Source organism: Phaseolus vulgaris, chromosome 11 (assembly GCF_051622355.1).
Source record: "Phaseolus vulgaris cultivar YP4 chromosome 11, ASM5162235v1, whole genome shotgun sequence".
NCBI lineage: Eukaryota > Viridiplantae > Streptophyta > Magnoliopsida > Fabales > Fabaceae > Phaseolus > Phaseolus vulgaris.
Genome location: NC_143508.1, coordinates 4,082,760 through 4,106,844, shown reverse-complemented (window position 1 = coordinate 4,106,844; position 24,085 = coordinate 4,082,760). Strand labels below are relative to the sequence as shown.

At 34.4% G+C, this 24,085-nt stretch overlaps 4 protein-coding genes across 14 annotated transcripts; 2 read left to right on the top strand and 2 right to left on the bottom strand.

Annotated features, from left to right (window-relative positions):
* The first annotated feature begins 4,833 nt into the window (after window positions 1–4,833).
* LOC137810514 (BTB/POZ domain-containing protein At3g50780) lies at window positions 4,834–7,769 on the top strand. Its single transcript, XM_068611847.1, has 2 exons — window positions 4,834–6,277; window positions 7,361–7,769. The coding sequence occupies exons 1-2, from the start codon at window positions 5,036–5,038 to the stop codon at window positions 7,643–7,645; spliced, it is 1,527 nt and encodes a 508-aa protein (XP_068467948.1). The 5' UTR covers window positions 4,834–5,035; the 3' UTR covers window positions 7,646–7,769.
* A 3,181-nt stretch (window positions 7,770–10,950) lies between these two features.
* Window positions 10,951–14,053, bottom strand: LOC137818662 (uncharacterized protein At1g01500). Of its 9 annotated transcripts, none has more exons than XM_068622215.2 (3): window positions 13,699–14,053; window positions 11,970–12,825; window positions 10,951–11,419 (listed from the first exon to the last, which is right to left on the bottom strand). In XM_068622215.2, exons 2-3 carry the CDS (start codon window positions 12,666–12,668, stop codon window positions 11,192–11,194), a joined length of 927 nt encoding a protein of 308 aa, XP_068478316.2. In that variant the 5' UTR covers window positions 12,669–12,825; window positions 13,699–14,053; the 3' UTR covers window positions 10,951–11,191. The 9 variants fall into 9 exon arrangements, with proteins under 9 accessions (XP_068478316.2, XP_068478325.2, XP_068478362.2 ...); XM_068622224.2 differs by having other exon boundaries at window positions 13,609–14,047; XM_068622261.2 differs by having other exon boundaries at window positions 10,951–11,644; window positions 13,609–13,968.
* A 1,712-nt stretch (window positions 14,054–15,765) lies between these two features.
* Window positions 15,766–18,446, bottom strand: LOC137832103 (envelope glycoprotein). Of its 2 annotated transcripts, none has more exons than XM_068640114.2 (3): window positions 18,312–18,446; window positions 18,108–18,226; window positions 15,766–16,147 (listed from the first exon to the last, which is right to left on the bottom strand). In XM_068640114.2, exons 1-3 carry the CDS (start codon window positions 18,437–18,439, stop codon window positions 16,128–16,130), a joined length of 267 nt encoding a protein of 88 aa, XP_068496215.1. In that variant the 5' UTR covers window positions 18,440–18,446; the 3' UTR covers window positions 15,766–16,127. The 2 variants fall into 2 exon arrangements, with proteins under 2 accessions (XP_068496215.1, XP_068496206.1); XM_068640105.2 differs by lacking the exon at window positions 15,766–16,147 and adding an exon at window positions 16,608–16,925.
* LOC137832091 (phenylalanyl-tRNA synthetase, putative / phenylalanine-tRNA ligase) lies at window positions 18,330–23,711 on the top strand. 2 transcript variants are annotated; one of them, XM_068640092.2, is made up of 18 exons: window positions 18,330–18,466; window positions 18,612–18,911; window positions 18,992–19,084; window positions 19,489–19,545; window positions 20,041–20,096; window positions 20,211–20,303; window positions 20,426–20,516; window positions 20,951–20,988; window positions 21,094–21,132; window positions 21,736–21,812; window positions 21,899–21,983; window positions 22,082–22,178; window positions 22,426–22,522; window positions 22,697–22,768; window positions 22,902–22,968; window positions 23,045–23,170; window positions 23,296–23,350; window positions 23,460–23,711. In XM_068640092.2, exons 1-18 carry the CDS (start codon window positions 18,461–18,463, stop codon window positions 23,511–23,513), a joined length of 1,503 nt encoding a protein of 500 aa, XP_068496193.2. In that variant the 5' UTR covers window positions 18,330–18,460; the 3' UTR covers window positions 23,514–23,711. The 2 variants fall into 2 exon arrangements, with proteins under 2 accessions (XP_068496193.2, XP_068496185.2); XM_068640084.2 differs by having other exon boundaries at window positions 18,341–18,469.
* The last annotated feature ends 374 nt before the right edge of the window (window positions 23,712–24,085 follow it).

Genomic DNA, 24,085 nt, shown 5'->3' with positions numbered 1-24,085 from the left:
CCTGATATGATCTTTAACTCGATCGCGATCGAGACCATAATTGACTTATCCGGTATCGACCGAGGCTATAATTGACTTAGCCGGTACCGACCAATACAGTCAAACGTTAAGGAAATGAGTGTTTGATTTCTCTACCGCATTTGAGATATTATTTGTTTTGAAGTTTGAAACACCATCATGATTTTGTCTCCCTCCAAATTAAAGAGAAATGTGTATATAAACTGCTTTTAACTTCTACTCGAAATAATATGTAATTATATTAGGATAAAAAAATTAATATTTTAAATGGTAATAACTATATAAGTGAGTAATATTTAAAACTTGTGAGACATCACATGTTTTAATCTTTTCAGACAACATATTAAGTAATGAGCTTGGGACATTCAAAACTTGTGATGGAAGTATTTAGTGTAAAAGTTGTTGGAGGATCTATGGTGGAATCTATTGCTGATATATTAAATGAAAGATGTCTCTCGTTTTTTATGATAAAATTAGATCTATCTTAAATTACTGCATAATAGTTTAATTTATTCCAACATTGTTAAGCCTTTTGTATCAATTCTTATCGGATCATTAGTCTATTCTTATCAATCTAATCATTACTAGATATTTTATTTCAGTCCAATCACACTAATTTTCACAATATTTATCGCAAACAGTAATATAGGATTATAATTCAATAGAAAAAATTATAAAAACTATATTTCGTATAAAATCAGTAACAGTGTAAGAATTGATATTACAATGGGTCGCTATTATATATTAATTTGTTCAAGTTTTCTTCTAGTTTACAATTTTTTTTAGAAAAGGTTTTTTGGTTATAAAACAAAAGTTATATTTAGATAATTTTCTTTCACCATTGTTAAAATAAACTTTTGAATTTAGCATAAGTATTTTTTTTCATTTAATTTCTCTAGAAATTGGAGTTTTCGTAAGTTTATTATAGCTTGTGGGATTAATTTTGTTTTTCTTATAAAAAAAAATCAAGAGACTTTTATCTACTATCTTTGTCGGGTCATTTTTTTTTCTATTCAGATCAATCGTTTCATTTTACTTTTGTCAATTCTTATTATTTCACTTCATTTAAACTCTATTTTTTTGAGTTCTCGATCAAAATGATACTTGTAAAAGATGTTCCAACGATAAAGTAAGTAGTTATGTAATTAATTCATGATAATGATGTATTTTTTTAAAAAATTTGTAATTAGTTATATAATTATTATAGGTCCACTATTATTTGGTCGAATTAACATTTAGATCATGATTAAAAACACATCTCCTAATGTTTACTTAATTACTGTGTAGGCTCGTTAATCTTATTTTTTTAATACATTTTAAACTGTCAACGTACTGAAATTTTAAGGTTTTATTCAGTTCCGATACAAATTCATTTTATTTTTCTTCCTTATTTTCTTCTCAAACAATTTTTATTATAAAAACATTCAAGAGATTATGGTTCAGTGTGTATTTTTTACTTAAAACTTCTCAAACTATGCTTACTAACAGGGATACACCTGTTCCTCCACCAAAAGTTTTTTTACTTTTTAACCGATGGTTTAAGAACATTGCTTGACATTTATGTATTTGTTATAACTATGTTGATGAAATTAATTTATCTTCTCTCAGATGCAAATCTTAATAGCTTTTACCATAACCGTGATTATTACTTATATCTCACTCTATTATAGTGCAAAATGTTGCCCTTTTGAGTTTTAATTTGATGAAAAATTAAAACGGGAAAATTATATTATCGATGCAACGGACAGTAACTTGAACTCCTTTTTAGACACTTAATTGGAATAATTGATTAAACTTTTGACTTAGAATATTTTTCAAATTTGACTCCTACAAAGGGGGACGGGAACTGAATATTTGATTTAACAGAAAGAAAAAATCAGCATAAGAGATGTTATTAACACGATTATTAACGTTATTAGATTTGAATGTTTTTTGACACATGAGAAATGTAATGATTCCCAGCTTGAGTGCATCGTGCACGTTTCACGGTGTAGGTATTGTTTTCTGATTATGGCGCATGTCGCGTAGCATGTGCCAATATTGTGCTCAAAATCATTATTATTTTGACTATTCAAACAATACATTTACTTAGCACCATGAATAACTTTCTATTATATAGTTAATATAGTCTCATATTATTATATAGTTAATATAGTCTCATATCTTATCTTCTATTGATATAGTTTTACACTAAGAACATTAGACAATTTTTTTAAATGGCGTGTCGGTATATTCGTATGACATTTGTAGGACATGTATCCGTGAAGTGTCAAATTCAAAAAGTATTTGTTGAATTTTTGATAATTTTAGTACAGTTCTAACACAATTTAAAAAAAGAAAAATACATTAATTTTCTAAAAACTCAAACTTATTGTATAAATTTTTATTATGATTATAAAAATAAGAAACAAATCTTTTTGAACCAGTCATGAAAAACATTTTTCTGCTCCAAAAAGTAATTTGAAATATATTTGTGCACATAAATCTTTATTGTCAATTTATATAATTCATAATTATATAATATATAGATATGTGTCCCTGTATTATACATTTTAGATATTATACGTATCTTCATGTTCGTATTCGTGTTTGTGCTACATAGATTTTACATTGTTTAAAAGCTATTAGACCTACTGGATATTGAATTGTGATATATTTGAGTATATAATTATAAAATACAATTGTTTAGTTTAAGATTGTTTATTCTTTAAAATATTTCTTTATAAAAAAAATGTTTAGGATCTAGAATAATTTATGATAAAAGAAAATCAGTAATAAGATTAATTTTATAAAATGGATTTTGAGTGAGTGCTCACAAAAGGATAATTTGAAAGAGACCATTTATAAATTTCTAAACAATTATGTCTAGTGTCTTATAGGGGATAATGAGTCTTCTACTATAATATATAACGAAATTAGAAAGTGAAGTTGAAGTTTGGGTTAAGAATGAAATCTCACAAAAAAAATATTATGCATCTTTTGATTAGTTATAAATGAAACCCTAAATAATATGAGTTTCTTGTGCATGTTTTTCAGTTTTTTTTTTCTTAATGACTAAGTTAGTTTGAGGAGAAAGAAAACAAAATATTGATGTTTGTGGTTCTTAGATAATAAGAAACAATAACAGTTGAAACCTCACGGAGATTGAAACTTCATCATCATGCTAGATCCAATCATTTTCTTCTGGATTTGTCGCGACACAAAATCTTGAAAACAACTCAATAACTGATTAGTCATTCCACAACACTAGAGATGATTTGTAAAATGCAACACAAAATGGACGTTCCAATCATACAAATTTTTTGAAATGTGGAATTCAAAGAGTTATAGAGCTATAGAATTTGAAAGTTAAAATTTGTGTTTTTGAGTCGTATAGTATTTTAGATTATACAATTCATAATACAAATTTGTATTTTAATTGTAGAATTTAGAATGAATAATTTAAATTTTTTAAGTATAAGGTTGGATGAAGAAAATATGGGAATGTAAAAGGAAAAAAAAATTAAAAGAAAACTATTTTTCACTCTCTTATTTTTTTCTCTTAAACACCGAAACAGTATGATTTTTTTTTATGTAATACATTTTGTTAAGATAAAAATGTGTTCCTTATATAAACGTAGAATCAATTTTCTTTTTATATAAACTAAAATCAAAGTTCACTAGTTTTATAAATATTACAATTATATTTAAACTTAATTTTAAATTTGTTTATATTATTTTAACTACAATTCCTTCCTCGTATGAAACAACAAGACCTACTAAAAACAAAACACGATGCATAACAACGACCAAACCTACATTTCTATATTAGAAGAAATAATTGAATTTTTTTTATTGGGTCAAACAAAAATTAGAAATGAGAAAAATATATAATTAAATGAAAGATACTATACCGAATAATTATAACAGACATAACGTATATGCTAAGATTTATGATCTGGAAATGATATTTTATCCAGAATGCTAAAACAAAAATAATATTTTTCATTGCAAATATTTCATAGTTTTCATTTTCCTTCTAGTAATTTTGGTAACCTTGAATAAAAAGAACGAATATCATAAATATTAAAGTTTTGTTTTTCAATCTCGTAACTAAGATTAATCATTTATTCATAGAAGATCATATAAATAAATCATTGATATAAAATATTTGTTTTGCTTAACTGTCACAGTGTGTAGCTCCTCATTGTAGGGTGTACGTTGAGTGATTCAGGTTGGTGTAATTAGCATGAGGGTTGCTGCAGCTGAGAAGGAGAAGAAGATGAGTGCTTAATGGAAAAGATGAAGAGAAGGCAAAATCATCATTTCGCTTCTTCTATGGTGGTGCATAAAGAAGGTACGTAGTTGCAAGAAGAAATCTGGTTTGATTTGTTAAGCCCATTGGGCAAGGGTAGCGGAGCCCATGTTAGAAGAAGGGGTATCTTGGTATTCGCACCCATCATCTTAACTTATACAGCTGCATCCATGTCTTGATTCGAGACGTGGCACCACGTCATTGTTCCAATTTTTTTATTTCTTGGAAAAGGAAAACCGTCAAAGTGCTGATGGTTTTGGATAAGATCGTTTTGCTGAAAAGAATTGAGTAGGTGCTCCTAGATAGTTCTTTTTTTTATTAATAATAAATAATGATATTTATAATTTTATCATTTACCTATTATTTTTTGTGTTTTGAAAATGGGATGTAGTATTTTTGGACAATGATTTATGTTACAGATAAAACAATCTAAAATTATGTTAAAAAATCACTAAATTCATCCAGTTATTATTAAAAACACCCAAAACGAAAATTAAAGCAATATCCATTCTTAATAAAGAAAAGAGAAGGAAAATATATTCCATTTTTAAATGAAATGATAAAAACGGTAACAAGAGAAAGAAACTGATAAAAGAAAAAATGGAAGAAACGAAGCGTTCTCACCTCCATTCCCTTCCTTTTCCTTCAATGCACTCAATAAAATAAAATAAAATAAAATAAATGTAAAAAATCTTTTCCTCCATTTCCTTCTAATCCATTCCGATGATTCCCAGCGCCGGAGTTCCTAAGAAGCGGCAACGAACCACCGCCGCCCGCCGTTCCTCCTCCACTGTAGGCACCATATCCTCCGTCTCCGACGTAACCCTAACCGAAATCTCCCAAAACCCCCACCGTCCCTCTCCCATGGGGGACGACAGTCCCTCGCCCATGGCTGACGACCGTTCCTCTTCCTCGACGGATGAAGCTCTCCATTTCAATGACGCTGTCACTGCTGACGTCGTCCTCCGCCTCTTCATGGACTCTCCCTCTCCACTTCAGTCCTCCCCCACCGCCACCGCCACTGCTACCGCCGATTGTGTTTCCAACTCCGACTTCCACGTCTACCTCCACTCCGACATCCTTCGCCGCTCCAAATACTTCTCTGCTCTCCTATCCGACAGGTGGATCGGCCACGTCCAAGCGCCGGATCACGCGTCCTCAGCCGACGGCGATCTCTTCCGCCTCAACCTCGGCGTTCCGCCCGCCAACGGCTCGATCCAGTCGCATCTCACCGTCCTGGAGCTTCTATACACGAACGACTTCGCCGCTGTAGTAGATAGCGCTTCAACGGCGCTGGATCTGTTGCCGGTGGCGCTGGAACTTCTCTTCGAGGAGTGCGTGCGCTGGTGCGTGGATTTCCTGGAGGCGGTGCCGTGGACGGAGGAGGAAGAGAAGCGAGTGGAGAGATTAATCCCGTTCCTGAGCGAGGAAGAGTCGAAGGAGCTCGTGGCTAGGGTTTCGCCATCGAGAGAGGACTCGTGCGAAGCGATGCTGGAGGGTCTGGTTTCGTCGGCGATGAACAGTTATGGGAACACGGCGTTCGTTAAGGCGTTCGTAGGGAAGATACTGAGGGATTTGTCGTCGAGGGAGACGGCGAAGAGAGTGTTGGAGAAGGCGTTCTCGAGAAGCTTGAAGACGGTGAAGGAGTCGTTGGAGGATTATTCGAGTCCAGTGTTCAGAGGGGATCACAACGAGACGGAGGCCATTCAGAGGCTGAATCTGCATAAGGCATCGACGAATGGGAAGCATCTTTTGTGGCTTGTGGAGAGGATGATCGAGCTTAGGGTTGCGGATGTGGCTGTGAGGGAATGGAGCGAGCAAGCGTGTTTCACTGCTGATTTGCAGAGGGCGTTTCGTGATGATGCATGGAGGAACATTGTACCTGGCCTTCCTGCTGTTATTCTTAGATGTACCTGTAGGCTCGCCAATGCTGTCTCTGCTGGCACCATTCTCGCTTCTAGACAGGTAATGTTTTTAGTGTTCACGTTTCTTTGTTAATGAGTTCACTATTGAGTCTTTGATTAAGCTGTTTATTCAAACATACTCTAGCCTCAGGTGAGCAATTGTTGATGTTGTTGTGTGTGGAATCTGATCCAAACATGTTGCTTAGGTGCAGAAATAAGCGCAGTTCAACTTTATTTCCTCAACAATTGTTATTTCAAAATGTTATGTTATTCTGTTTATTTTTGTTGAAAGAAACTCAAATGTTGCATTCGTGAGTTGAGGAGAATGTGGGATTGGGAACATTGTGCTATGTTTGTACCTGGTATATGGAATTCATTTACTGTGCTCCCTTCCAACAGCGTATTTGATGCTGAGTTCTGCATATCTGGGTAGGAAATGCGGGTTATAGAATTTATTTTATAATCGGAACAAAAGTATTGTATTGAAATCCCCCAAAATGTGCTGCTGCCGAGTGGTTCTTAAAGGGATTCAGCAGCACCTCTTGAGGGTTGAAGCATTTGGTCATCTAACTTGCTAAATTGCAATGCCAGAGGGGTAAAAATAAATTGAATGGTAATAATAATAATAACTAGTTAATTTTTGGCCTGTTAGATTGGCGTTTTCAATGGACCATTTTTAATTTTTTTTTGTTCTGAACATTTTGCTTTAGCATATATAACTTACATAGCCAATTAATGCAAAATAGTCAAATATTCACTGTTTTTATTCCTCTCTTTCTAATGCACTCTGACACGTTTAACAATATCCTGTACTAATATTTCTGTACGTATGTTTGGTGGTGTTTTTCATCAAAATTAGTGTTTTACAATGATAACTAGGATTGACCATAAATGTCAGCCTTTATTGTGTGTCGAAAGTACTCAAGGAACTGTAATTTAAGTTTCCAAATCCCGCAGCACCCTATGCCTTTGTTATTTTAAATAGAAGATTTCACTTGCAACAAGTTTGACGTTTCCTTTCCATTTGAGATTGATTTTAATCACGTTGCATCCTTCTCCATAGATATTATTTTTAAATTTCTCAATATTAGATGATCTAATTCGATTGCTGCATATTGATGCTTATTTTTTTTGGTGTGTTCAGGTGAGAAGGAAGCTGGTAGAAGATTGGCTACCCGTTTTAGTTGCATGCAAAGATAATGTTTCGCCAATATCACCTGGCAACAAATCGTTGTATCTGGAACTGGAAGCAACATTCTTGCGCATCATCTCCACATTGCCCCTGTCAGATGCTCAAGAATTGCTGCAGAGTTGCCTCAGCTTTTCAACCCGAAATGTTGAAGATTGTCCTCATTTGGTCACTGCATTCAACACCTGGTTCCGCCGTGCAGCTCGACCTCTCAAACCAGATTCTCTCTTTGATCAATGAGTTCTTGCTTTGCATGCTGTCAAATATTGTGCATATATGTAAATACTATGTTCAGAAACTTCAACTTTAACATTAACATTGTACATATAAATCCAAAATAAACTGTCTTGTCTTCTAGGACAAACCACATCCCAAATACATAGACCATGTCCTGATGCTAGTTGCTAATGGCTTTCTTGGAAAGCATGATTATAGGTCTAAAGTTGCATGTAAACGATGCTTACGAATTTTTTCGTCAAAATCATATGCTTTCTCATAACTCGTTGCAAATAAAACATTTTCCCCCATTTTGAAAACTCAATTAAAATATGTCGGTCGTTTTTTTAGTATGGATTGAGGAATGTTGTTTTTTTAATATTAAATTAATTTTGAAATTCTTAGCTCAATAACTTGAATCTTTTGTTACATTTAAAGTTGTTATAGAAACAGTTGTAAAAGAATCAAATCAGGAGTTCAGTGAAGCTGTGCGTTTTAGTTATGAAACTTCTGACCTAAGCTCAACGGGGACGTTACCGTTTAAATTGTTGTTTGAAGCATTTCAGCCGAACGTTACCCGGAAAGTATTAAGGGTATTTTTCTTTGGAAGAGAAAAATAGAGGAGTCAAACACTGGTATTAATTTTTATTTACCTCATCAAATAAGAGATTAAATAGTATATTAATAATATTTGACCTTTGTAGCTTAAAAATAAATGAAAAGGTAAAATGTTTGATTGAATTATTATTCTTAAAAATAATGTAAAATCAGAGAAAAGAATTATAGCATAAAGCTATCTCAAGGTTATCATATATCGCGTGGCTCTCTGAGAGGTACATAATAAGTTTTTTGGCTTGATGTATGGAAGTTAAATTTACTCCTAAGGCTATCATTCTTATTTGGAGGTGTGTGAAAAAAGAACTTCCAACAAAGAATAATTTTAAGAAAAGGAATTTTTTATCAATAGGTGATTTGAATAGTTCATGATTCATATCTTATTCACTTGGCATAGGTAGATAAAATCTGGAAGCGTGTTATGCTTGGTTGGATGTAGTATCTTGATTTACCCGTAATGTGGTTGATCACTTTTTGACAACAAGGACTTGTCACGAAATCTATTTAAGAAAAGATGGTATGTTATTTGATGTGCAATTATTTGTTGCATATGGAATGATGACGATTTGATACATCATATTAGCTATATGGCGTGATCTTGAATAAGGATGAAGACTATAATCGTTTTTGTACGTGGGATTATGACATTAATAACTGCTTATTGAACAATTGATTTTTTTTCTCTTCGGTTCTCCTCTTCTTCCTTCCTTTTCTTCTTTTAGTGTTTGAATTTCGACTCTTGAGAGAGATTGCACCTATAAAAAGTTCTCTGACGATTGAATGAGTATTCGGTATTTGATTGCAGTTAATGTTGTAAAAATGATGTACTTTTTATTTTGGTTGTTGTACTTATTTATATGGCCTTGAAGATAATTTTATTATTAGACTGAGATTAAATTAACATGTATACCATGATTAAAAGTGTATTACCTAATTTTTCGTATAATTTAATCTATTTTAATATCTTGTTACCTTAATGCATTTTACACATGATGGTCGATATATACCGAGGTGCCCTACCAGTAGAAAAACCTTTCATTACCTTTTTCTGGTTTGGAGCCTTAATCCTTGCCTAGGCCTTTATGGAAGTTAAATAGGAGTAGGTGTGAGGACAACCTTATATTGTGTTTTGGAAGTTGTTAGAGTTTATTCAGAAGGGTGGGGTAGTGTAGATTCGGACACATGACATTGATTGTTGTGTTCTTAACTTGGGGTGGTGTCAGGCTATGCATTTCTGTACTTTATGGAGTTTGACAGACAAATTGCTAATACTTGTATCCTATTGAAGGGAAGGGAGGCTGGTGTTGGGTGTTCAGGGGTTGAAGATTTTAGGTGGGATGTTGTGAAGAAGATTGAACTACCACATTGAAGTGAGACAAAAAGTTAGGCGGTTGAAAGAGCGGTGAAAGTTAAAGATTTATAAAACTGACCATAATTTCTTCTGCCGTAATAACAATTTCAGCAGGTGCTCTGGGGTTAGGCTTGTAATTACATTTACTTTTTATTGCACACAACCATATAATGGTTGGTTTTTACTTATGCAAGCTTTGTTCTGGTATATAACTCATTTTTTTGTTCTGTTGTGTTGTGGCACAATTCGGCGCATATAGGGGTGCAGAATAGGCCTTTGTTCATGCTGGTTTATAGTGAAGACCTATTGGTTGTGTGATGCTTGAATTTGGTGTGACTGGATCATTCATAACACCAAAATGAAATTTAACAGTGCTAGAATTGAGAATAGGTATAAGAGGGATTGATCGTCCATTTATCTAATTTGAAGCAGGTACCGAAAATTCCATATGCAGGTTTACATACACAGACAACAGGGGACAGATGTTGGACTATGGCTGCACCGTCTACTTTAGCATAATTATGTTTCTATGGTTGCTATGCAGTAATTTAACATGTGTATATTTAGAGAGGGATCATATTTTTATACTATTGCATTGCATTGGTGGTTTCTATTTCATTTGTAATATGTCAATTTTGATACAACTTGTACTTTTTTTAATGAAATGTCTTCACCAAAAAAAATTAGTTGACGACAGCAGGGAAAATAAGTTCGGAGATAAGGTTGAATGTTTGTTCTGCATAGCCAATCAACATGCATGGAGATTAGTCACATTTATGCGTCAACCTCAAGCACCTACATGCATAGAGATTGGTCACATCTACGCGTCAAACTCAAGCACCTACAGAACCTCACTACCTTTCAATTGCGAACTAATTTGGACCAGGAAGAACGCAAGGCCACAATAATTCCATGAACAAACTTTGCACAACCATCCACCTAGCAAACCTATAATTTCGAACTTTCAACTTTGTTTTAAACTTCTTATCTCATTCCATCTATCATGTTATCTTTAATGTTCAATTAAGTTTCAATTGTGTTATAACTTTACTGCTTTGAATAACCAAAATAAAAGAATATCAATCACAATTGTCATGACAGAAAGAAAATACATGTTTTACATATACATACATATATATATGTGAGTGTGTGTGTAGTATAGATCCTCATGTCACCTCTCTCGTGAATCTAGGTCTGGAATACAACCGTCCTCTGCACCACCACCAGCTATATCATTATCGAATCAATTTCTCATTACTTTGTTGGAGGAGGATTATTAGTGTCATTAGGGAAATCAAAACTAAACTAGTTCTACTTTTAAATCAAATCATGTTATCACCACCTTCACAAATAGAGACAACAATTGAAAACTTCTTCCTGCTTTACTTATGATGATATAACTCTCACAGAATGGCACTAAAAATGAACTATTTTACATATAGCAACTCCAAAGAAAAAAAAAACTCCACTCCGTTAGACAAGATATTTAACCTCTTGCCTCTGGATCAAGAGGGATATGGACAAAAATAAGGTTAGCTGTCTTTGGATTAAGAGGGAGATGGACAAAAGGCAGAGGATTTTAAGCTTAAAAATAAAAGCAACAACTAGAACAACCTTCTTCTAAAGTGGCTAGTGGTGCCTTGGTAGGTTTTAACAAGCAGGCCAACTCCAATGCCAATGCCAAGACAAACACTAAGTCCAATACCAACACCAACCCTAACACCAGCGTTGAACCATGAAAGTTCTCCATCTTCTCCATCAGCATATGTTGTTCTTGAGTAGAGGCTGCTATAATCTTCATCTTCATATTTGTCGCAAAGGTAATCTGGGGCCTGCATGATTGGCATGTAAATATTAAGAAGGATGGTCTTTAATTTGTGAAAAAAGAAAAAGGAATCTTCTTCAAATTGCAATTGGCTCGGCTATCAATTTTCCACATCTTCTCGGGAGAAAATTCAACACTTATTAGGTAATGCTGATTAGCTAATTGCATGTGTTCCGGCGGGGACCAAACATAAATGAAGAACTACACATGAATGGAGTCCTTTTCTTGACAGCTATCCATAAAAAAAGCAATGCATAAGTGAAAAAAGTAATTTTAAGAAGGAAAGTAAAACGTTGAAAACAGATCAAAGGTTATTTTCAGTTGTATCAGAATTGTATTATCTAAGTCCCATCTCCTAGTCTCAGGTCCTGAAATCCATCGGACAGAAATGCTTATATCTATTAAACCCTCCCACTTTCAAATGACTCAACATAGGTGTATTAAGGCAGTAAAAGCAAAGTCAGACATGCATAGAGTTAACTTAGATGATGAAATGGCATAGAAAAAGATGAAAATATTAGAAGGACGTCAAGAAAATCTGAACAAACACTAATTACCTCCAAAGTAAGTGCTGAAGAAGGATGTTTCCCATTTTCACTGCCCTCATGCTCTGGAATTACATCCAACACCCCCTTCTTTGCATGCTTTTTCTGAGAAAGCTGCAAGGATTTTGTTAAGATAATTGGAGTACCCAAGAAGGATCCTGCAATGTAGACCTCAATTGATGGGAGACTTGAGTCTGATAATAGCAATTGCTTCCCCTTGAAGAAGCTAGTGCCTGGAATTATGTATGACTCACAGTTCATGCTCCACCTTTGTCCATTATAACTTGATTCCCTGACAATAGCATTGGTGTTACATAATTCCAAGACACCAGAAAGCAGAAGAACATCTCCATCAAACACATCAAACTTCACACTACCACTCATCCTTATGCTATCGGTGCTTACAAAGGTCACTTCTTCTGATTTTCTATCTACCCTGTCTCTTTTCAGAAGTGTTGACATCCCATCAGAATATATACTAGTTCGAACACCATTAACTTCAAGAAGAGTGTCGGGATTCAAAGGAACATGGTTCAATGTAAGGAACCCAGGAGTGGAATCATCAAGCTCACACTTGCACACTCTTACATAAAATACCTTTATGTCCAGCCAAGGTAATGACCCCTTCAAGGAGGGTTGATAAGAGTGCCTCGCAATAGAGTATCCATTCTCAGTTGATCCATTTCCGTTAGCCTTAGAAGAATTCTCCATAGCCAGACAGTCTATTTCTCCTCCTCACTCAAATTCTTACATTTCCATAGGACCAATAACTTGTGTCAACACTAATCCACAGGAAACGAGTTAAACAGGAAGCAGACGCCAGCAGCAACGAAGTGAATTCAGTTCAGTTCCATTCACAGAGGAAAATCTGGACAACAGGAGGACAAAAAAGACAACCATTTATACATCAGCAAGACAAAGGGAAAGGGGATTAAATCTAAAATAAAGGACGTACCCACCCCCATTAACCTTATGACACATCTAGATTTGTGAATGAAACACAGTAAAAGAAATAATAAATGGACAATAAAGTATAAAAGCAAACTAATACTAAAATGAAACAAGCCCAGTTCCACTTAACACGAGACGCAGAACCCAGTTGAGGAAGATAAAGAAGATGACAGCAACCCACACCCAATAAGATAAGATCACCGTAGAAAGAAATGGATTCAGGAAACCAACATAGTAGATGAATCGAAGAAACAAAGAATCACAGAGGATAGGAGGGAGTGAAGGAAATAAATCAAGAAACTCCTTGAATATATACAAATCCGGCGGCTAAATCAGCCGGAAAAGGTGTCTATTTCTGCAATCCTATTGATACCCATTTTTATTGAACATTGAATTATACCAAAAAGAAGAGAGTCCACCAATTTGCCGAAGTAAAACAAGAAATTTGAAGTGTTTAACCACACACGTAGAGTGAAACAAAGAGGAAGAAACGGATCACAGACAGAGACACAAAAATCACAAAGGAAATGAATCACCTCTGTAGAGAAATTGACAGAATAGCCGGCAAAAGACGACAGAGAAGCACGACAAAAAAGTATCACTAGCAAGAACCACGCATTGGTGAAAATACATCACCAAAACCGGAAACACATTATTTATCACCCAACCACCACACCACAACACAACACAACGCACTCACCATAAATATGTTGTGTTTTTTTACATTGGCCAAAAGAAAAAGAAAAGAATTGGTAATGAAGCAAAGGAGAAAAAGCTTTTTGGCTCACACCCAGAATCGGTGGCAGGCAGGCACGCAGAGGAGTGGAGGATCTATCCGAGGTAGGTCCTCAAAACAAAGGAGGATTGCTCTTGTTTTGGTTGAAGATGAAAGGATGAATCGAGATTATAGGCGAAAATGGGAAGAATCGAGATTTCATATTTGTTGGAATTGGGAAGTGATGGATATAAAATAAATATTTTAATGGAGGAAGTGGGGTCGCTCTGAATCTGATATTCTAAAGATCTTATCCACGGGAAATACATACATACATAAAGAGAGAGATGAGTAAATGTATTGTAATGGAGTTTTAATTGTGAATTGAAAAAGACGTCAAATGTTATCTGTTTCTGTGTTTCGTAGCCTCTCTCTCTCGTCGTAATCTCACTTTAGGGTGATGGATTTGGATGGATACCTTGCATAGTTAGAATTACAAACAAAACTCACCGTTTATTTTTATTTTTCATTAACTTCCTCCAAACAACACCTGTCTAATTTACCTTCTTCTGCCCTTCCTTATCATAAATCATAAATAATTTACACGGGTGTCGTTCATAAACAACCATTACAAAAACTTCCACACGGAAATAAAGTTGCATAATAAAGATAGCCTTTTTGCGAAAATAAAGTTGAGTGATTTTCGTTCGCTATGTGATATCATGAATACCTAATTATTTGCTTGTTGATATAAAGAAAATGAAAAAGTTGAAATTAAAAATATTTTGTTTTTAAGAGTCATTTGTTCTAAATCGAATAAAAATTATTGCTATTCATATCTAGTTATATTTTTTTTTTCCTTTTCACAGCAAGAGACAAAATCTATCATAATCTACTGTGCATAAACTTGAATCCGCTGTTCAAGGGTAAAATAAGTTTTGATTTTGACCTTCTTTACTCAATATTTAATGAATATATCGATTTAGTTTTCATAGTAGGTCTGTTAATTATGTTAAGATGATTATATATTAATTTAAGAGTAAAATTCCTATCATGGTCAAAACAGCATATTTATTAAATATTCAGTATTTAAAATACTAATTTCCAAACTGAATAAATTGAAAATTAAAAAAAGAAACAACTAATATAATCTTAGTTTTATCAATTTAAATGGATTAGGGTTGTGTGTATCCTTTTTTATAGTCATGGTTTTGGTTTAGTTTTAGACGATTACATAAAACTCAGGGAGAAGACTGCAAGTCCGGAATACTTCAATCTTTCTCCGTGCCTTGTTTAACTCTCTTAACAAAAAATATTCACTTTTATTTACACGAAATCAGTTGACGGGGAATGTGAACAAAATGGTAAATTAACACTCAATCATACTAATACTCAAAAGTAAATTAAATTACACCATTTGTTACAAAGAAATAGCAATATTTATATCATTATCTTTTAATAAAAACCTGCCACTAAATATTAAATTTAGATATAAAAAGAATAAAACTAAATATTTTTAAATGTTAAAAAGACTAAATTCGTCCATTAAAAAAATACTATACCGGATCAAAACATACTTTTCACAGTTATTAATAATAATTTAGATTATAAGCTAGTGCAAAATGGCCATTGCCAATAAATACAGATCCATGTTGGACTTCATTTTCCAAATTTAGGAATGGAAGTTGTTGACATCAGGTACTTGTGGATGATAATTCTAATGAGGCCCTACATGCCTCTCTAGAATTTCCATTCTCCAATAATTCCTCATTAGAAAGTTGCTCCTTCATTTCCCCAAAATTCCTTTAAATTTATCCTTGAGAATAAATGTTTCTAGTAGCTGTCATATTTGCTTTTAGTAATCTCTTGAAAAAAAATCTCATTTCATCTGTGGAAAAAGTTACTCTATACCTTATAGTCTCTGACCTAACTGAAATACCAAGAGAAATTATCCAGCCAACCAAAGATTTTCCAAAAACAGAAGCACAAGCAGAAAGAGATAGGCAAGCATGTGCAACTAAGAAAGTTCGACCCTACCATCTTTAAAATAACACCTCCCCATCCTGCAAGCCCATTCTCTTCCCCTGGATAAAAAGTTGAAAGCGTGACTAACATAAAAGTCTAGCAGGATGCTAAATACTATATCAACGAAAAAAGATATATGTATGTGTGTGTGTAATAATCATAAGTCTTCAAAAGCAAATATCAAATTTTAAGAAAGTTACAGACCATGCTTTTGGGACCAACGGAACTGATAAAGAGTTCCTGGGCATTTATGAAGCATAACTCGAATGGGAGGTGAACAGCAAATTTTGGTATCATTATCTTACAACCTTGAGGAAATTGAGAGGAGGTTAAAACTATTAAAAGAACATATTGTTTTTCAAACTGGATTGTGATGCTCCAAGGTATGACGGGAAGGTATGACCAGGAGTAAGATGTGAACCAACATTAAGTGTATGGCAACCCAACTAGAGTTTGATATGATGGAATCCTTTAGGCTGTCACCGAGGAACTGCAAAGCCTAGGGCAAATCAACCAAAAATATGGATTACAGTCAGCAGGAGGGAGTAAAATCCAGGGAATTAAGTTTGAAGGAATTTTCATTTGTCTCCCAGTAGACAAGAAGAAGAAATAAGTTTCAACATAAAAAAAATAAGGAGGGAAATATCTAACGAGAGAAAATGACCATAACCTATTATGTCCTCGGTCAAAAACCTAACAGCACAAACCGTGTTAATGTGACAATTATAATGAGATCACGAGATATTTTATTTATTCACATATAAGCAGTCCCAGATTAATTTCCGACAATTTTCTGTTCTCAAATTAATTTCACTTCTCATTGAGGGCTAAATTGGTGGATAAAATACAATGCAATTCTAGCATTAAAGTGGCATGTGTAAAGCGAGAAAATAATGGGACAGGACATGGCACTTTAACTAGGAACCAACATAAAATAGGGTAAATGACTTAATACACCCTTTGATCCCTAAAAGATATATCTGCAACTGAAGCAATATTGTGACATCCTTACAGAAGTTTGCATCATATTGTTAACCCTTCCAAAATCATTCAAAAACATTTTCGGGAAGTGTAATTATGATAATGTTGGCCATCTATTTTCAGGCAATGAGGAAATTCAATTATACAAATCTGCAGTAGAAGAGAATTACAACAATTGACAAAAATTTAAATGTTTGAAGTTCTTTTCCCATCCTAAGGTGAGACAGAGAAAGCTTATGATTTTTTCTTTCATCTTGAATGGATCCGGCTGGCCTGTCACAATGTTTTTTCAAGTCCTAATGCCACAAAGTAAAAGAAGTTGTCAGGATGTGCATAAAGAAGACAGGTAATTATCACACTAGGCACCCATCTGATTGTGATACCACCACTAAAGAGGTATTTGGTATGTCCTTATTCTTACACCAGCATGTCAAATCATCTAGAAAATTGTACCCCACACTAATGATGTCAACGAATAAAGGAAACTTATGATATTCTGATAGCCAAGAACTCCTCCTTGATAGGTGTTACCATAACTATTTTATACCAAGGATGGTACTCTTTAATTTCAAAAGACATTGTCATGGTTTTTGAATGCCAAGTTACCAAGAACCCAAATACCCACCTCCACCCAACTCACCAAAATTGAACCAGTACCACAATCAACTTCATATTTATGAACACGTAAATGGGACAAGTTTTATGGAGAAAGACTATTAGGAAATTAATAATACTACCCCGAACAAAGGATTCTAATTATCCATTAGATTTTCTCTAATATGCTTTTATTAGAGATGAAAAGAAGGAATATTGCGGAGTAACATAGTTATGTTAAAAAAAATAGACACAACAGTAGCAATTTTCTAAGTTTCAAACTAGTCATGACTCGTGTATTCTGCCCAAAATTCCTCATTTTCAAAACACTATCACACAGTCAATAAACAAATAAGTAATTCGTATTAAGGATTACAACAAAAAACGCCATGAAATGCAGAGTCAATATCAATCTCAAATTTCATTCCCTTTCCCCATTTTTTTTTTAATTTCACACACCAACTTTCTCGTATTGAACGTCTGAAATGCAGAGTGATGATGATTCAATGGAATGTGAAATCCCATGACCGTGCCTCGTTCAATCCTTCTAAATTATAATCAAAGGCATAGCTCGAAACAGAGGTGATTCCAAAGTCCATACAATGAGATTTAATTTTTTTTCCACACATATTCCTTTGTTTTTAAGACTTACAATTATCATTTTCAACAAAACTCTCCTTCATAAATTCCGATTATATTGCAAACTTGTACAAAACATAATCTATTGCACGCGTGTTATACAAGAACATAATTATCACCCTAAGATCGCTGTTAGTTACAAGCATAGTGCAAAACAGATAATACAATACCTATTAAACCATTACCGACTCAATTAAGAGTAAAAGAACGCGTAGTGTACATCAGAAGAAGCATAGAAGTAGTACCTCGAGAAAGCGAGCTCCAGCAGGTGGAATCGAAGGCTATATTGGACGTGAGCCTAGCATTCGCAATAGCACTGTGAAGAGGCATCAAGGACTCAACGCTCCTCACAAACGACAAAACCCTACCAAACGCAAAATCCATCCACAATGTCAACCGCAAAAGGCAATGCAAGTCGTTAAGAATCGTTGAATTGAAGCGTGCTGTACCTTGAAGAACGAGGGACGCGTGTTAAGGAAGACGAAGAGAACACAAACGGCGTCGTTGAGCCCTGGACGAAGCTTCTAGAACGATTAGCGAAGGATCTTGACGCGACCCTCACCGCGGAAGCCATCATGCTAGAACCCCGGTAGCGGAAATGGAAGTTGTACTAAAACCCTACCATCACTTACTCTTGTTGTTTTTTTTTGTTCAGTTGTTATTGGGCCGGCCCAACCCAAGTTTGGGGGCCCAATACAAGCGGCCTACGAAACCTATCTCTCTTATTCGGAGGTTGTTTCTAAACGCAGTGTGGTGTGCGGCGAAGCAGGAGTGTGAGAATGGCGGAAGAAGCAATTCTGGGATACCTAGAGAAGAACGAGGAGATTACAGACTCGGGTGAGTTCGCAGCTGAACGCGGCATTGACCATAACGACGTCGTGAACGTGATTAAGAGCCTGCACGGTTTCAGATACGTGGATGCGCAAGACATTAAGAGAGAGACATGGGTGCTCACTGATGAGGGTAAAACCTATTCCACTGTGGGATCACCGGAAGTTCAACTCTTTCTGGCCATTCCGCCTGAGGGTATCTCCAAAGAAGACCTTCAGGTTAATTATATGTCTGTTTACTCTCCTTTCTGTGAATTTATTCGTTTTGTGTAATAAAAAAAAATTGTTGGTGGTTGTAGAAAAAGCTGGATCCTTCACTCTTCAAGATAGCTTGTGCCCAGGCTGCAAAGAACAAATGGGTGGATATGGGAAAACAATTGATTTCTAGAAAGGTAACGTTGGGTTTCTTTCTTTATGACGTTAATGTTTTTGTAAGGAAAATTGGGATTTGCGTACTTCACTTCGACTAGGTTATTGGATAGATGGAATGAGTCTCGCTTTATCTGAGTTCAGTTGACTGATGTAATTTAGTGAACTCATTACGAAATTCGGTTTACGACCCCTTTTCTTCTCTCTCAAATCCACTTTTGTTGTGTGTAACTACATTTGCTCTAGATTGCAAAGTGTGTGTCCGTGCTTATTTTCATTATTTCTTTTCTGCGATTCTGGTTTTAGATTTTCAGTACTTCGTTTTAGGTGCATTTGCGTGTATTAGAAATATACCACGTTTTGTGCACTCTGTGGGATGACTTCATTATTTACCGAGTGTTTTAGAAAAGTCTGTTTCTTGCCGCAGGTTCAACATGTGGATGACAAGGTCAAAGATCTTCTTATTCAAATACAACAAGGGCGGGTATGTGTAGTAATATGAATAATTTTGTCAGTAAACTTTTTAATTACATTGATAGAAATAAATTTGAAGAACTTAGATTTTTTTTCATGGTGGGGAGGGGGTTGTCACTAAGTTCTATTCATTAAGGAATGGTAGGAACTTTCATGAAAATTGAGGAGGTGAAATGTGGAGATATACGAGCCATGTTAAATCATTAATGGGGTAGACGACGAGGTAATGTCATTTCTTGGTATCAACCGTTTTTTAAATGGAGTTCTTTTTGGCTATATGCATTGGACTTGGAATAATACATTTGGGTAAATGGCAAGGTATTACAGAGCATCATACTCAACTCAACATATGAGACAGTTACCGGAAGTGGGAAGGGGGGATTTGTTTTGAATTTAATGCCTCCTCCTTTCAGTGTTTTTTAGAGTATCTTATAGTTTTCTTCAGCAGTTTTCCCTGTGAAATTGTCATGTCTGATTAGAATTTTACCATATGTTGCAAATGCAGAACATTGGTTCAGATGAGATCAAAGCACTCAAAGCAAGAAAACTCATTGTCCCACAGTAATAATAATTTCTCTTGATTGTGTTGAAGAGCTTTTTAGATATGTTGAATGTGCTGTAAATGACTTGAATATTCTTTCGTTTTAAAGTTCTTCTTGGTGTCTTGTGATCTAGGACGTGGAAGGGTTACTCCTTGAAAAAAGGTCCAAATTATGCGCCCAAAAGAAAGCAGGTTGTCACTGACCTCACTCGTGAAAATTTTCAGAGGTATTTTTTGCTTAAACTGAAATTGAATGGGGTTATAATCTCCGAATTCAAATGTCTACTTTGTGCAAGACATTATTTGTGGATTTGCATATCATATGAACTTACTTTATTTTTTATGTCAGTGGTGAGTGGAAGGATCTAGAGTTCAAGGAGTACAATTATACTGCTAAAGGTCAGCCTCTTGAGGGTGGCAATCTTCATCCATTGCTGAAGGCAAGGAGACATTCCCTTGTTTCTTATTTTTTTCCAACTTTATTTGATATTTAGATTAAACTAATATTAAAATTGTATATTATAGAAACTTTGCTCACAATAAAAAAATATTTATACTCTGGAAAACAAACAAGAATATAATGTGTTTTTATATATTTAAATTTTTAAATTGATATTGAAAGATTTTACTACTTTATGTTATAATGGAAGCAATCTCTACCTATGTTGTGTTATTTGCCTGTCCCTAGCCACACAAAATTGAGGATGGTTGAGCTTGGCTGTTGTCAAATCCGTATGATGTAGACAGACAATTTAATTATGTCATTTCAGCTATTTATAGAGCACAATGACTTTTTTTATTAATAATTGCCCAAAAAATAAACTTTTGACAATACTTAATGTGTTCAATACTTCTAAAATCTCTCTGTTTTCAGGTACGATCTCAGCTGAAACAGATTTTCCTCTGCATGGGGTGAGTTCTATCTTTGTTATTTGGAAGTTTAAAGTTTTTGTGTGGTAAATATTCGTTTCAAATTACAAGATTAACATCTTTTAATCTTAATTTCTCGTACTGCAGGTTTGAGGAGATGCCAACAAATAATTTTGTTGAGAGCAGGTAATTGTTGTTTGAAAAAAATTATATCAAGTTCCTTGTATCTTTTTCATCAAGTTCTCTATGTACCCTCTTTTTCACTAAAACAAAAGCTCTGTGGTCTTAACTGAGGCTTTCAAGCAAGCGGGTGCCTTTACAAAGTCTTCAGTATAACTGAAATTTCAGAAACCAAAATTTTCCCCTTTCAGAAATGAGAGAAAACTGTATCTTTGATTATTTATTTTTTGTGAGTATTCAAAGATGATTATCATCTTCTGTAACCTGTTTCATTGGACCTTTGAATGACATCAAATTAATTACTGGAGCTATTTTTCTTTTGTTATTAACTTATTATAGAGAAATGATTTGAAAGGTTCTTTTTGTAGTGGCTTGAGAGCTGGACAAGAAACTCGTGTTCTATATTGTGAACAACTACAACATCATGAAAGAAGTAGCATTTAAAAAAATAAAAATTTCTAAATCTAGTTTCAGATTGTTAATGGGCGCCCTTGATTCTATGTGTAATGTAGATAATAGAGTTTATCTTTAAAAGCATTAAATCCAACAGGTTATAATGTTATAAATTTGCTCTCACCATAAATTTTACATCTGAATGAAAATCTGCAGCTTCTGGAACTTTGATGCCCTGTTCCAGCCCCAACAACACCCAGCTCGTGATTCACATGATACATTCTTTTTGGAAAGTTAGTAAAAACCTTAGTTGTTTTCATCATGCTAATCTTGTATCATCTGTTTCTATTCTGAGAACATGAAACACATATCTCTGCAGCTCCTTCAACAACAAAGGAATTGCCAGAAGATTATGTTGCAAGAGTGAAGCAAGTTCATGAATCTGGTGGTTATGAGTCTAGAGGGTATGACCTTGACCGAACTCAACACTTTTAGCATTGGCTATTTACTATCGATAGAGGGATATGCTTTATGTAAAACCTTGCAATTTCTATCTTGGTAGATATGCATATGACTGGAAGAGAGAGGAAGCAAATAAAAACCTCCTGCGAACCCATACAACTGCTGTTTCCTCCAGGATGCTTTACCAACTTGCAAAGGTATCTGTCTGAATTTGCCAGTGTCATGTGCTTGTGGGTACATATGATTACATGGTGTTTAGTGCCGTTCAGGCCTCCTAATATTCTTATTATTCCTGATGATTTCGATGAAATTTCTTAATGTCAAGATATTTGTTTCAGCTGGACTAAGTTATGACACTTATACGTGATTATCCTCCAAGTTTCTAGCTCTGAATTATATCTTACATGTTTCTTTATTTTGCTCTTCATTCTGATGTCTATGCAGAAACCATTTGCCCCGAAAAAATATTTCTCTATAGATCGTGTATTCAGAAATGAAGCAGTTGATCGGACACATCTTGCGGAGTTCCACCAAATAGAAGGTATGTGGGAGCTAATCAGTTACTGGCCCTGTGATGTTAACTCTTTGCAAATTGTTCATCTCGCAAATGAATAAAGATCATCTTTGATGGTCCTATTTCAAATCATATTCAGCTTCTGTTGTGGTTTGACCCACCGAACTTTTTGTGCCTTTCACATTTTCTTTTTAATTTCAGGCCTTGTATGTGATCGGGGTCTCACTCTGTCTGACTTGATAGGAGTCCTGCATGATTTTTTCTCACGCTTAGGTAATGTTCTCCTGTACTGAACAAGATTTAAATGTTGAATGTAAGTTGGAGAGTTGAAGGAATATGATCCACTGCCAATGTTAGTGTGTGAAGGCATTAGTTGTAAGTATGATTAATCTGTTATTGAGTTTAGGCATGACCAAGCTGAAGTTCAAACCAGCTTACAATCCATACACTGAACCTAGCATGGAGATCTTTAGGTGAGTCTTTACTTGGCATGTCCTAATTTGATTTCGGATATCCTGAGATAACTTATTGACCAAGTACTTTTAACAGTTATCATGAAGGTTTTAAAAAATGGGTAGAGGTAGGAAACTCGGGCATGTTCAGGCCTGAAATGTTGCAGCCGATGGGACTTCCTGAAGATGTTCAAGTTATTGCGTGGGGGCTTTCCCTTGAAAGGTGGGAAAAGCCATACTGAGAACAAAATCAATTAATTTCTTAAATTTAAAATTGTCGTACAAAACTACAAATAACAGAGCTTATAAAATGTACATGTTTATTTAACTTGTTTTATCTGGAAACAGGCCAACAATGATTCTTTACGGTATAGATAACATCAGAGATCTCTTCGGACACAAGGTATTTTTAAGGGATAAATACAATCTATTATATTGATGGGTCTTTTGTGTATGTATTTTAAATTAAATATTTGTTAAACGTAGTAGTGATATTTTTCTTGTTTTCACAGGTGGATCTTGGGCTCATAAAGAAAAATCCTATATGTCGTCTTGGTATTGACTAAAATGAGTCATGTTTGTCTCTTGTATTTCTTATCTGTTACAAATTTCAATTTATTTTGTCTCTAAAATTAAACACTACTTGTAGATTATTAGTTCAAATTTAGATGAAGAATTTTGATAAGGGAAAAAAGTTAGGCCTTTTGTGTTTATTTTTTCTTGTGTTGTGAAAAATAATTGATGGAAAAGTTACCAAATTTCAATTTCTTGTAATTGAGATTTTATTAAGTTATCACATTGTAAGTGATCTGTTTCGGTTTTTTACTAATTGAACACATCGTTCCAAAAAAAAATGATATTAAGGAAAAATAGTAAATAAATCATCTCTGGTTTTAGATTTTCAATCTTTTTTACGGGTAAATTTTTAATAAATATATTTAGTTTCTTTTGAACTCGTTATAAAAAAGTAAGAACCTCAAATAATGTAATATTTTTTTAGTTATCTTTTGCAGATAACTTTTATTATTCTTAAAAATAATGTAAATTCAGAGAAGAATTATAGCATAAAGCTATCTCAAGGTTAGCATATATATCTGATGTGGTCAATGAAATTTTATGCGGCTTTTGGACCTTGATC